We start from the raw sequence: 14,360 nt of genomic DNA, 5'->3' as shown, positions 1-14,360 counted from the left end.
GAAGAAAACCTATCCACCCCTACTTGGCTAGACTGCAGCTGTAACATTTTAAAAAGACCCTCAGATGTGGGCCTAGGGTAGTATAGCTTTTAAACATCCAATCACTGCCCAGAACAGAGGAAGCTGAAAACTACAGACAGGGAGGGAGCACGCACGCTACTAAACCGGCAGATAACACACGCCATTGACTCGCAGTCATAACATTAACATTCCAGCTAGTGCCACCATCTGGTAAGAATTCCACATTTTCCAATTCTTTTATATATGAACAAATACTATCAAAAAGTATTTCCATGGCATTTTGTACAGATATTAATGATCCCAGAAGATAAACTCTAATGACTTTGGAAATGCTTTATGTCTTTTCCTCCCAGAGCTTCAGACTTTTCACTTACTAAATAATATCTACCTTAAGTTTTACTCTTTTTTTTATACTTAATGTCTTGTTTTAGACTTAAAAAAAATATAAGTACTGAATTGCATTGACTATTTCTTTTTTTTTTACTGACCTTAAATGAACACAGGTTGGGTTAAATATCTCCAACTTCGATGCTAATTCAGACCGAGGAATAATAACGGGGAAATAAAACTGTGACATTTTCGAAAGCACATTATGCAGTAGATATGGGAGAAACCAAGACTGGTTGCCGTACATATACTGTATGTTATCTCAGGACGTGCCTTTTCTTGCTGGCACATTATTTGCTATTAACTTTGTTAAGGTCACAGATTTAAAACTTTAAATATCAAACTACGCACTGTGGTGACTGCCTTGTACAGTGCAGAATAAGTCTGACGAGAGAAACTCTCAGTGAGGGGAGCCGGTGGAGTAGCGGCACAGGGGTGATACCCAGGCTTCAGCTGTCTACATTCCTGTTGTGGCTGCTACTTTCCAGCTCTGCCAGTGTTTTTGTATTCTCACTTCCTGTACTATTTTCAAGGGACAGTGAGCAATGCATGCACATACTGGACAGATAATGTATGTAGAAGTCAACACTCAGTTGAGTCAACAGATTTTCCATACAATGGTAATACTGTGGCAGCCCACCAGGGTCTAATTTACTCCACCGTGGTCTCATAACGAATCAGAAATGTTTTTGCACGTTTCAAACGTCCTCCAAACACACCGGTCGCTCACCAGACTGACAGATTTGTCACTAAATCCAATACCCCCCTGTCCCCGTTGGTCGGTGCATCTGCATTATTAAAAAGCACTAACTTTACCTAAAGTAATGACAGATGGTTCCCAAACCAGTCAAGTGTTTTGATGTAAAACTTTGGTCTTCTTGTTTCCCTCTCAGCTGTTCCCCTTAGGGGTCACCACAGTGAATCATCGGCCTTCTTTTCTCCCTATCTTTGGATTTTTTTTGAAGTCCACCAATATGTGGTAAAACCTGAGTCCACGCCGACTAGTCTGTGACGTCACACGCAATAACACTGTAGAAAGTGATCTTTGCCACAATAAAAGCTGTATTCTTGACCTGAATACATATTGTTTCACACAAATAAAGCTATGCAGGATTTACTGGAAGGTAACTGAAGCTTTAACCAGGGCTACTGTCAGTCAACGTCAACACCATAAACACCATCAGTCTGACACGTCTAATATGCACATTACAACCACAGCAACAACGTAACCTAATAATACACAACAGACCTGAACCATAAACACAATGAGCTTATCAATACTGTGCAATGCAGATATGTTTAGCCTTTAAATCTGCACCGTAAATAGTGTCAATAGTACTTCACACGTGTAACATAGCTGGTAACGGCGTTATTTCTTTGGCATTAGCCTCTTCTGAGTATAGCAGCTAAAGTCATATAAAAGACAATTAAACTCACCAGCAAATTGTTGATGTGCAGTCTCCAACTGACGTCCGTGTTGTTACTGTCACGTGATCAGGGACTGGTCAGCATCATGGATCACCAGTAAAGTTGACTAGTTGCTACAACCGCTACTACTATCATGTCCTCTTTTACTACGTCCATAAACATCCTCTTTGGTCTTCCTCCTGACTCCTGCCTGGCTGCTCCAACCTCAACTTCCTCCAACCTTTATATTCACTGTACCTCCTATGAATATGTCCAAACCATCTCAACTTGGCCTTGCTAACTTTATCTCACCTGTCCCTCTAGTCTAATGCACTCATTCCTGATCCTGTCCATCCTGCCTCTAAACCATACATCGCTGGTCTTTTCATCCTTGCTGGTACTCATATTTGAAGTGGTGGACTTCCAACCAAGTACATTTGTTGTCAGTTGTTGTGTAATAGTGTAATAGTGTAATAGTTTGATATTTGGGTTTTGCTGGTTAAATTAAAATACTATTTCCTGATTGGAAGCTAATGTACTCTTTGTATTTGATTGTGACATGGACTAGAAGCCCATAATGGCTCGTTATGTTCGTAAGGAGCAGTTGAGATAATAAGGTTGTACTGGGGACTTGTTTAGAGTCTCTCTGCCGATGCCGTTGCCCCACGGACTCCTTCGTAAAACTTGAGTCACTAAGTTCCAGCAATTAAACTGCTGAGTAAATGTTGTCATTACCTATTATAATGAGAGTAGGAACTCTCAGATTATGAAGAGCTGTTGTTGGGAAAATGCTACAGCAGCAGCAGCAACATTGGGTTGAGTCAGAAGCTACCAGTTGTCTCTTCCTTGCTAACAGATTGTTGCATGAGTCACCATGAACCTCTGGTTCTCTGCAGGACTTTTTTTTTTTTTTTTTTTTTTTTTTTCTGGTTCCGGTGGTTTCATGTATGTGGTGGAGGGTGCATGTCAGGGATGTCGACAGTTATCCTGGATCACGCTTCTTCTTAGAGGATTTGACAGGGACTTAGTGTTGTTTTGGGTGCTGTGGGGAGGAAGCTCCCGTGCCAATCTCCCCTCCGACAGAGGGACCGGAGGAAAGGTGAAAGCAAACATGCATCTCTGTTCTCACTCTGTTCCTCTCGAATCACTGACACTGACATTTTGGCAAACCCCTCTTGGGTTCTGATGGCTTTGAAATCCACAATGCAGCAATGTTTCGTTTCTTCTTTTTTTCTTTTTTTTTTCCCCCTCCTTCTCCTCCCTGAGCGAGGAGGCGACCTGGAGTGTTTGCTTGAGAGACAGACACTGATAGAAGGCTCTCAGTTCAAACAATAGGGGAAGGGGAAAGAGGCAGAGGGTGAAATGGAGTTTTTCCATCCTTCTTCCCTGCTGAATTATGCCCTAAGTTTGTAGTGCCCTACAGAAAGGTAGCAGATAAATTGGATTCCTCTCCCTGAACTCTTTCATATGTGAAGTGCGATGAGATCAAAGAATTCTGCCTTGCTGCACGGAGGTGGGTTGCAGGCGCATTCATAGGAGCCATTTTTACTGTAGTCGTGCATATGGGGATGTCATAGACGGGCCCAGAGGACATGCTGATGTTACTCCAGCTCTTTCAGAGGTGGCTCAAAGGTCCTGTTAAGACCGTTCCTGGCTGTTTCTCATTTCCTCTCACCAGCTTCCCACACACAGGTGCTGCCAGCTGTGTTGAGTGGAGCGCCTGGCCGTGCCTCCAAAGTGGTGGGCGAGAGGTTTTTTTTTTTTTCTGATTCATGACACCCGGGCACTTTCCTTTGTTTTGTTTTTTTGTCCTTTTATGACACATGGCCAACATTAGCTGACAACAATGAACAATGAGAACATTTCAAATCAAATCTTCTTGAATGATTCCTCATTCTGCCACGAGAGCAGGAGGTTTTTCATTCAAGTCAGCCCAGCCGCTAGAAAGGAGTCAAATTCATATTTATCCTTTGCAGCGTTTGAAATTTGGGCTTAAAATCGGTTTGACAGCCAAATGGAATTGTGCAGTAGCATATATTTTCAAATAGTTTATTTATACTTTACTTACCACAGATGTACAGAGAACCAGACCTTTTATTTGAAACCGTTACATTTTCGTGTAGGCATCTCAGTGTTTTTTGTTCTGCCCGCCTTTTTAATTTAGCGGTGATGCTAACTTCAACATGTCTTCCTTGTCTTGTCAGGCTCCTCGTTGTGCGCAGTGACCGAATCACTCAGTCGAGCAACGTAGCTGTAACTTTCTCGTCATGCTACTGCTCCGAGGTTTGAATTTATATTCACTGCGATTGGTTCTAAGCTGCGATTTCTTCAGTATGTGCTGAGATACTTTTTATGGTAATTCCTCCCTGAGTTTTTTTCTTTTCTGATCCGGGAAAATAAAGACAATAATTGACAATAAGGAAAATGGCAAGTCGAATTAATTAGCGAATGAGAACAGTATTTTTGTTTCAAACGGAAGCGGAGAACAAGCGGTTGGCGAAGTGGTGCGACATGACTCATTTTGCGCTGATGTGATTAGTATTGTGAAAACATGGATCATAAATGACTCAGTGTAGAGCAGGTAATGTCCCAATTTACTGTGTCTTGACTGACAAACTGTAAACCGAATGCAAAGAAATTAAGAAATGTTGACTTCCGTGACAGGAAGTGCCTTGAATAGAAGGGATTTATTCTCAGGTTTAATCCCTGCTTGAGCAGGAGCACCATAAACCGAGGCTACAGTTCCCACTGCAGTGGTGTGTCGTATCACCTCTCTCACGGCCCATCACTTCCCGTCTCTCTCCACTGCCACCTATCAAAATGTAAAGGCCAAAAAAAAATCTATGCAGCAGACTGAAGAGTCTGTACCTGCAGGGCAGCTTTTATCTGAGACTTTTTGCCACATGTAATCTTGCCTGATAAATCGCAGAGTGCACATTTTACTGACACCTAGCCAGGGTTTGTTTTGTAAAAGTATGTATATTTTTGGACACAGTTTTTGTTCCATTACCCTGAACCGAAGAGGCTTAGATATTTCCGCCATTTGTTCAGATTGTCCTCTACCATCAGAGTGTCCTGTGTGATTGTAAAACCTTTGTATCCTTTGACCTTTACACTTCAGAATTCATCTGGCTCCTTCTGTTTTCTTGTCACATCATCAATAAACACTTGTGATCCATTGCCATGCTCATGCATTTCACTGGCTTGGAAGCCAGACAAACCTGCCTACAAATACTTTGTGGTGGAAAACTGATGTGGGACTGCTCTGTTGGAAACAGATTAGCTCGACCAATCATATCAATTAATTATGGCTGTCTTTGTGTAGGCACGACAGAAGAATAGCAGTGACGTAGACATACATGCCTTTCTTCATTCCATAATGAAATCCCAATTGAGTGTTCTGTATCTCAACTGCTGCTTCTGTTCTGACAGAAATTAGGTCTCTACACAGCAGGCTTGCATGACGCTGTCTCCAGAGTGTTTTACAGCAGGTGATATCGTATTCTTCAGTTCTTGAGCCATTTCAAGAGCTTTGTGTTCCAGTCATTCTGGTGCAGGTTGATCTTAGTTTCACCTTCGAGAACCCCGTTACTTCCCTAGCTTTTTAGATGTTTTTTGCCAGTGACTAGTCTGGACTTACATGTCCAATCTTTCATTTCTTGACATTTATGATTGTTTTGCAGCTGGTGCACTCTCTGCCTTCTTTCTGTGGTTGTCTTGGGTAATGATATGCCTACCTCCTGGACAGTGCACTTCACTTGTCTTGCTGTTTTTCTTTCCTTCACAATGAAACTGCACCAAGGAACTTACATAAGCCAAGAAGAGAGGTTGTTCCAGTCCCTCACCAGGCTCGTATTGGGATACAGTTCTGCACATTTCTCATTTCTGTTGTTTACGTTTTTTTCTAAACTTCTTTCAGACAAATAAAATCACGTTATGTTTTTTTTTTCCCCAACTGTATCTTAACTTTGATGAAAACTACAGCTAAGTAGAAGCGAGTGAATTATTAGTGAGGGAGAACATCATTTCTTCTACAAAGAGAGACTCATAGCAGAATAAGCTGGAATAAGTGCTATGGTATTCTACTCTATGCTGCATAGTACATTTTCTTCCAGCCTCCTTCAGAGCATTTCAGAGCGTGTTTATTTTTTCTTGTCCAGATTATTACTATTATTATTTTTTACATTGCCTGACAAATTGCAAATCGACAAAAGAAAATAGTAAATTTTGATGAAACACGCCACCCACTATCTTGATTCCACATCTCTTGATTTACTGCAGATTACCATTGCTGAATTTTTGGGTACGATGAAATTCATCAGGATAGCCAATTTCTAAATATGGCTCTAAAGACAGTATGAGTCAGCCAGCATGATTTGTGTGATTACGGTAAGGCTGCCAGGCTGTATTGTCTGCCAGGATCTATATACACCACCGATCCACGGCTTATCAAGCCAAACTCAGCATTCTGCCACACTGTAAAGGCGTTTTTCTCTTTTCGGAAAAAAAAGGCAATATCGTCAACGTGAAGCATTTTTGCCTTGTTAAAATCCAGAGATGCTGTCCAAGTCTGTCGTCCTGCCAGACTCACCAAGACCGGGCACTTAAATGATAGCATTTCTCCGGTTCTTGTCGTATTCCCGGCCTTATTCGTTTTCTCATCAGGGAGGCGGCATGTTAATGCGGAGCTTGTTGTCAGACGTCTAATAATACTCCTTTGATTCATTCATATTTAATAAGAATTTTTCACCTTTGGATAAATCACAACGGGAAGCCCAGATGATTCATAGAGCGGGAGATTTCATGCTGTTGGCTAGATCAGATGGCAGTGCAGACAGAAATGCACTGCGACTGTGACATATGGGTAGGAAGGAAATAGCAGCCTGAATGAGAGCGGCATCGGCTTGCTGAGATAACCAGGGCGTCTCTCCCAAGCCAAACATATTTTGCTCTCCGTTGTAGGCGCTAACATTGCTGATAGCAAGTGCACTGGAACAGTGTCCGAGGCCTTCATGATACTGCCTGATGAGCTCTATATTCCAGCAGCCTCCAACCATTAAGTTCAGCACAGCTGTTGCATGATAATAGCTTGCTGACTACTTTAAAACCCTGGATCAGTGGTGACCTCTAACCCTCTTTCCTCCCTTCCTGGTTTGTTTGAATCCACGGAGTTTGGATCCTTATCCTGTCAGCGCACTACTTAATAACTGTGCCAGGATTACTGCAAGTGACTCTGTTATGATCTGGAACACCAGCCAGTTGTAATTACAACTGATTGCAAATTATATCATCCTTCGTAGAGTATGTTTGTGAAGGTTCTCGGTCATCCTGGTCTTTTTCAGCTCTTATAAAATGGCGAGGAGGTGGAGTTGATATAGACATGACTTGTGTCTGTTAATGACAGTACTATCAGACATAACATTATGACCACTGACAGGAGAAGTAAATAACATTATCCATATTGTGATAATTGTTCTGCTGGGAAACGTTTGGAACTGGCATTCATTCATGTGGATGTTACTTAGACATGCACCACCCACCTAGACCAGACCAGACCAGACACCCCCATCCCATAGCAATGACACTCCTTGATGGCAGCAGGATGCAGCCTGACTTGGGTGCACACACAAAACTCTTTTAGAAGCAACTCAACAAAACGTGAAGAACAGCACATGGTCTTGACCTGGCCTCCAAATTCACTAAATCCCAAACTGATCAAATATCTGTGGAATGATCCACAGAGGCCCCGCCCCTCAACCCAAAGTACCCAAAGACCCCCACTAACAAAATCCTGTTGGCAGATACCACAGGACACCCTCAGAAGACCCATGTCTATTCTCTGATGAGTCACAACTGTTTTAGAGGCACAAGGGAGACCTACACAATATTAGGAAGGTGGTCACGATGTCATGCCTGATCGGTGCACTCTCAGGGTGTGAAGTTCTCTTTGTGCCCTCCCTTACTCTCGCACTAAATTTTCCAAAGTGTGTGGCGATATGTCCGTAAATGTTCTCAGTCATCCAATAAATAGAGCAAACTGAACTAGGTTGGATTGGATTGGATTGGATACTCAGCTTATCAGTTCAGTTGTCAGTTCAGAGTCTGGGCATTTATTAGATCCTAAAAACCACAGGAGACCATTTTTATTAATGACGCAAAATGAAACAATCTTAAATCCCATGAAAACGTAGATCAGGATAGCACAGACCTATCTGACCATATTGGAATAGATCCAGTGGATGTTGGAGTTATCATTTGTTGTGAAGCAAAATAGGCATACTGTATCTAGCGACATACATAGAGAATCTCAAGAAACCTCACCCTCAGTTTATCTTTGGATTTAACAGTGTTCTCCACCCTGGTATGAATTGTGAGATAGAAAGTGTGGTCTCCTCAGTGAGGTTTGCAAACTATATAATCCGGTGTTTCTGGTCAATGTTTTCAAAACTACTGTAAATTCCAACACCACTGTACTTGGTGGACATCTCTGAAACGGTTCTAAAACCTGGACAGACCAACTGTATGTCAGCTTCAGCTTGGTGGAAGAGAGAAGTTATGCTTGGTGTGCGCTCATCATTTGGACCCGTCTATAGCAATAGACCATCTCAGTCCTTTTGCTGTGTGCCATAAATCTTTTGTTTAGAAATCTAGCAGATTTCACACCAGTGCAGGCCTACGGGATAAAGCCCAGGCTGATGGTCGTCTCAGCAACAGCTTTGCTTGTTTTCGGCAAATATGCTAAAGTCAACAATGTATTGTCGTCCAATCATTTCATGGACCATCTTGGTTGTGTCTACATGAGATACACTGTGTCCTTTTTCTCCTACTTTCCCAAAAAGAACTGCATTTTATCTGCTCTATTAACTTATTCATGCAGCCGTGTGTCGACCCTCCAATAAAAGTTTTGTATTGTTATATTCTTTTTAAAAGTGTCTTGTTTACCACGTCCTGCTTCTCCCATGTGCCTTTAATTGCCCCCAGGGGACAAATAAATTTTTCTGTAACTGAATCATTACCTCTCTGCATGATGTGCAGCTGCCTGTAAAGACTCTAAGAGGGCCCTGGAGGTATCCCAGCATGCCGAGGACATGGGTCTGATCCTGGGGGCTTGCGCCGGCGGCCTGGTGGTCCTCATTCTGCTGCTAGGGGCCATCGTCATCATCGTCAGGAAGGGGTGAGTTGCGAAAAAAAAACAAAAAAAAAAACATGCATGTCTGCTGCTGACGTAAAACCATCGAAACCTTTTCACAGTCGAACATTTGTGGTCTTATTCCTATTGTTCCTGCGTAGCCCATCCAAAGGAGTACATTTATCTCCATCCCACTTGGCAGCTAGGGTCTATTCAGGAAGGCATTTGGCAATGAGAGTGAATTACAACCAGAGTTAGTGGAATGGTAGAGCATTAATTCTAAACTCTCCCGCCGCTACCTCAGCCAAGCTTTTGTGTTTCATCTCATCTTTTAATTTCAAGGTCTGTGTGAGCACATTCAAATGCAGCCTGCTCACACTGGAGTCCGCTGGCTGCCTTCCACCTGCAAATTACCTCTGTCGTCGATCGCACCTGCAGTGTATTCTTCCTTTGCTCGCTGGGCGATGGCGGAACACTCATCTGAGTGTGAAATATTTCATCAAGGGGCATGTTATTCCATTGCCCACTCAATTACATGAGGCTAGCAGCTGTGAGGTGCCAGTGTATGGGCTAGTAATTGGTTAGGAAGGTTGTTTTTGCTTTTTTTTTTTTTTTTTTTTTTTTTTTTTTTTTTGAGGGAGGGGGACTCCTCCGCCCCATGAAATTTTCTCTTAGTGAATAGAGAGAGAATGAATGGGGATGTGTGGAAGGAGGTGTTGACTGATAAGATTCACTGGGCCAATCTAACAAGCACAATAGGAACTAGGCAGCCACATGGGGGCAGCGGGAGCAGACAGGTTTATATTTTGCCCACAAGATATTGTCTCGCCGCCTGCACCGAGAGAGGCTGTATGTTAATGTGCTCGGCATAATCAATATTAAAATCGCAGACTCACCGCTCGGCGGTATATGCAGGCCGTGTCGTAAAGAATTCAGAAATGAAGCATGTTTACCCTGAACACCAGAACTCAGCTCTGCACCAACTTGAGACTTGGAGATGTGAGTATGATGCATCGCTCAGAGCCGATGAACCTGGGACAACGGCAGGTTTGCGTTTGATCCGTTCGCAAAATTGATATTGATCATTAAAGGATCAAACTAACCCAGAAAATAAACCTCGATTTTGATAGGGAACCGCTCTAGATGGAGTTTAGCCTCAGGGAGATGAGAATGAGCTGACGGTCCCTCAACAGCAGAGTAGGTCTTTCTGAAGGTTGAGCAAGAGTCTGGCTGGAAACACTTTTTTTTGTTCATTGTGCTTACAAACATACATCCATATATACTTGTACGTACAGTACATATAAACAAACATGTACATACAGTATATGTCCCAATAAATATTGTACATATACAAAACACAAGGACCCCACACTGACGGAGAGTTTAAGTTGAGACCTCCTACCTATTATATGTGTTCTATATACAACTCATGCCTGGTGCTATTTATAAATATGCATTATTACTATCATTAGACATTATACACAGCTTCATTTCTTTTATTCAGCAGTTGCCTGATGGAAGTGATCTAAATGAGTGAAGTGCTAACTGAAAGAAAACGTCTTGAGTCCATTTATAAAATATGTTGGATTCATGTTAGTGTATATTTAAAGACATTTGAATTGATTGTGGTATTTTTTTTAGATAGATATAAGAATAGATAGATCGATAGATTCGATCTTATTAGTTCTGTGCACTAAAGAATGCTGTACTTACTGCTTTGTAATGCCTATACGCTGAAATTGAAACTGAAATTAATTATAATTTAAGTTTCTGTTTGAAATCCATGTTTCCATAGGTATATTATTACATATAAAAATAACGTGTGTTGCATATGTTTTAAAGCATATTCACTGTCCTGTATATTCCTTCACTGATTGGTGTTGGTGCACATAATGGTGCAAGGAAAAAAAACCTGCTCCTATTAAAACTGCTACTGCTTGACGTGACAGGTCATTGAGCAGTAAATAGAGGAGTGTGAAGCCAGCTGGTAGCAGGCTGAACGTACAGCAAATCCAACATTTGGCTCAGAAAAAAAAGGAAACAATCTTTTAAAATGTTCGCTGGTGCGGAGCTGAGCGCTGCCATGTGGTGAGCCTTCTCTTCGTTCGGAGCGCTTTGATCGCGCTCCAAGGTGGATAGGTGGCATTCGGACGCACTGTTCATTCATTTACCTTTCTGATGCCCATCTGGATAAACCATAGTCACCTCTCTTTTTTTCTCCTCACTCTCTGTCTCTCTCCTCTCCTCCTCCTCCATGCTAATCAGAAGGGACTTCTATTCTTACCCTTACTACCCGTAAGTTACTCCTTTCTCCATGCCTCCCTCCCTCCCTGACACCCTGCTGCCATCTTTACCCTTGCTTGCCCTTCGTAGCACCAGGATTACTAGAGTGGAAATCCGCATTGCTATCTCCTCCCCATCCTTCAGTATCGTATAGACTCCTTCCTTCCTTCCTTCCTTCCTTCCTTCCTTCCTTCCCACCGCCACCGCCCCCCCCAACACTCTTGCTATCACCAAATCTCACTTTCCCCCTCGTCCACTTTCAATCTTCCAGACCTTATATTTCCCCCTCAGTCCAATTTCTCATCTCCTCACCCGCCCTCCTGTCCTGTCTTCCTTATCTCTTCCCCTGTCTCCCTCTCACTCTGCCCCTTCTGTGCTGTCCTCTGTCTATAATTGCTCCCTGCCTCTCTCTCTCCCTCTCTCTGTCCTCCCACCTCTCTGCCTGCACCTTTACAGTAGGAAGAAGGTGGCCATAAACAAGGCGGCCATGTCCTACAGGCAGGAGAAGAGTCGGAAGCTGAGCTCCTTGGACTGCAGCATGACGGAGCAGAGCACTCTCCAGCAGGATGAGAGGATGGCCCACTCCTTCATGGACGCCCACGGCTGCAACGCGCGAAGTAAGGCAGCCAGGAACATATGGGTGCTCTTGAGAAAGAGTCTGGAGAGAATGTGCTCCCCACTTTATTGACCTTTAGCCATGTTTGCTTCCTAGAACGTGTCCAGTCTGTTCTGCCACGCCATAAGATGCTCTCAACAGAGAAGGAATATCGCTTGCCTGTTTGAATACACTCAGTCAGACTCACACCCCCATGCTTCCCCCCGAACTATTCCACATTAATAAAAAAACTCCAGAGAATCCACAGTGTAAGAAGTAGGCCTTGAACTGTTTGCGTTTGTGCCCCCCAGACGACCAGCGCAGCTCCGTCAACGAGTCTAGCAGCTTACTGGGAGGCTCGCCCCAGCGCCACTGTCGCAGGAAGAGCTCGCCGTATCACACGGGTCAGCTGCACCCTGCCGTGAGGGTGGCCGACCTCCTCCAGCACATCAACCAGATGAAGACGGCTGAGGGATATGGCTTCAAACAAGAGTATGAGGTACAAAAGAAAAAAATAGCAAAAGATTTATACCATAAATAACCAAGTGTACTTAGGGGTACTTTTGACATTTGCAATTCTTTCCAAGCATGCAATCATATTATACTTCAAACACTGTTTTGTTTGCTTTCCTCTTTTAATATCCACATAAAGGCCCCATAAATAAATGATCATACCAGTGTGCTGTGGAAGAAGTTTGCATTGCAGTCAGAACAGCTCCGGTCCACTTTAGCGTGGCCTCTGTAAGTCCTCAGAGGGTGGCTCTGTGAAGCTCTCTGTTGCCAGAGACTGTTAACGCTGTCTAAGAGAGGAAGCACATTATCGATGACCCGCCCACACTCGCTTGGTTGATTCTCGGCTCTCCTCTACCTCCACTAGCTACAAAGAGATTATAGATTACACACTGCACTTATCTGACAACTGTTGACCATCGCGATGTCACATCCTGTTTTTATAGCGTCAAATAACTAACTAAAATCAAACTTCTCCAAAACTAATTGAGTATTTCATATGTACTTCAGCGTTTCAGTTAATCAAGTCCCAGCCATGGCGTCTATTGTTTTTGCTGCAGTCTTTGGTGTTCTTCGGCTGCTACATTTAGTTCCCATTCAGGGAGCAGTTGATGCAACATCTTTACAATGTTGCATTTAACCTTGGTTCAGTTCACAAAGACAAAGCTGTGACACGCCCTCACCGCTGCCTACTTGCAAACAGTTTTGTCTGTGTGGGGGGGAAAAAAGTAGATTTCAGGAGGAGAAAGTGGAGCGTCAGCAGTGAGTGTGTGTAGAAAACAAATTGAATGACGAGAAGGCAGCAGTGTACACGCTGCAGTGTACACGCTGCAACATACAACAAGCGATCAGGACTCATCAAGAACAGTAACATTACATCTCTTATCTTTTAGAAATTTATGTTTCGTTTTTTTTTTTAACCTTAGCTTCATCTCTGTATTACTGCAGACCGCTACTGTCTACTTTCAAAAGGCTTAAATTGGGTGTTTTAATATTCATGAGCGAGCAGTAAAATGGTGTTTTACCTCATTTGCATTATACTGATAATGCAGACATACTGAACTCTGTGGTGCTGTGAGGGCTAATTACACTTTCCACAGTTACCCCCTTTAGATTTCCTTTTACTACAATATGAAGTCTTCCACATAAACTAGTTATGATGAATCTTTTATCATTTTTTTTCCCCGCACGTCCACCCACGGGAATCCAGATGCACTTTTTCGATTCATTAAGCTATCCCCTGCGGGGGGGGTGACATTTTTTATTTTATTTTTTTCTCACCTCCAAAATCAATGTACGGGTCGCTTTTTCACTCCTCAGCCTGGATCCCCGTCGCCTGGAGAAATAAAACAAAAAGGCTCGGTGCTGTCAGACTTCATAACCCTTATTTCCCACAGGGTCATCTGCTGCGTCCATTGATCAGACTTGTTGCAAGGAGCTGTGGGGTGTGGGGGCCGTGGATGTGTCTGGCCCCGGGTGTGCGCACGGTACAGTATGTGTTAAATCAACACCTGGGACAAGGCGCGCTGACAGAAAGTGTGTCGCACCCCCAATGCGGACGCAGCCTCCCGCAAGGGAAGTTATGTCGTTTTGTTTTGAAAGTGTGGAGCCCTCTCAACATAATCATTTTGGATTAGAGGGTGGTGTGGCACGTGACGGAAGAAAAGAAAAATTAAAATCTGGACCGTAAACATCCAGATTCATTTTCAGTAATAAAACACAGGGGCGCTGGACAGAGTCAGGCTTGTTAAGGAGGATTAGATGAGGTATTACCTGAACAGAATTCGGTGGCAGATGTAATCCTCTGATCAGCTTGCTTTCTCCTGCAAGCCAAGGGTCTCAGGTGGTGCCAATTTGGAGCTGCCCACCCAGGGAGGAGGGTCGGCTGTGCTTACCGATAAGCAACGACATCAGGCCCGGGATTTAAAATACGAAAGAAAATGACACAACTCGAGTGGGGCCCATTCGCAGACCTATACTCCTCCTCCTCCTCCTCCTCCTCCTCCTCCTCCTCCTCCGCACATTGTA

General features: G+C 43.3%; 1 protein-coding gene across 6 annotated transcripts in view; it reads left to right on the top strand.

Annotated features, from left to right (window-relative positions):
• ptprua (protein tyrosine phosphatase receptor type Ua) overlaps positions 1-14,360 on the top strand; it is a 192,904-nt gene that overhangs the window by 141,221 nt on the left and 37,323 nt on the right. For 4 of the 6 annotated variants that reach the window (XM_047604873.1, XM_047604870.1, XM_047604872.1 and 1 more), the window contains exons 14-17: positions 8,851-8,989; positions 11,210-11,239; positions 11,684-11,844; positions 12,134-12,321. In XM_047604873.1, the coding sequence (XP_047460829.1) occupies positions 8,851-8,989; positions 11,210-11,239; positions 11,684-11,844; positions 12,134-12,321 (518 nt within the window). The remainder of the gene's footprint in view (positions 1-8,850; positions 8,990-11,209; positions 11,240-11,683; positions 11,845-12,133; positions 12,322-14,360) is intronic. The other 2 variants (XM_047604874.1, XM_047604871.1) reach the window with 1 other exon arrangement.

This window comes from Mugil cephalus, chromosome 14 (genome assembly GCF_022458985.1).
Source record: "Mugil cephalus isolate CIBA_MC_2020 chromosome 14, CIBA_Mcephalus_1.1, whole genome shotgun sequence".
NCBI classification, from domain to species: Eukaryota; Metazoa; Chordata; class Actinopteri; order Mugiliformes; family Mugilidae; genus Mugil; species Mugil cephalus.
Note: the sequence above shows the minus strand (reverse complement) of the source record. Positions and strands in the feature narration are given on the sequence as shown.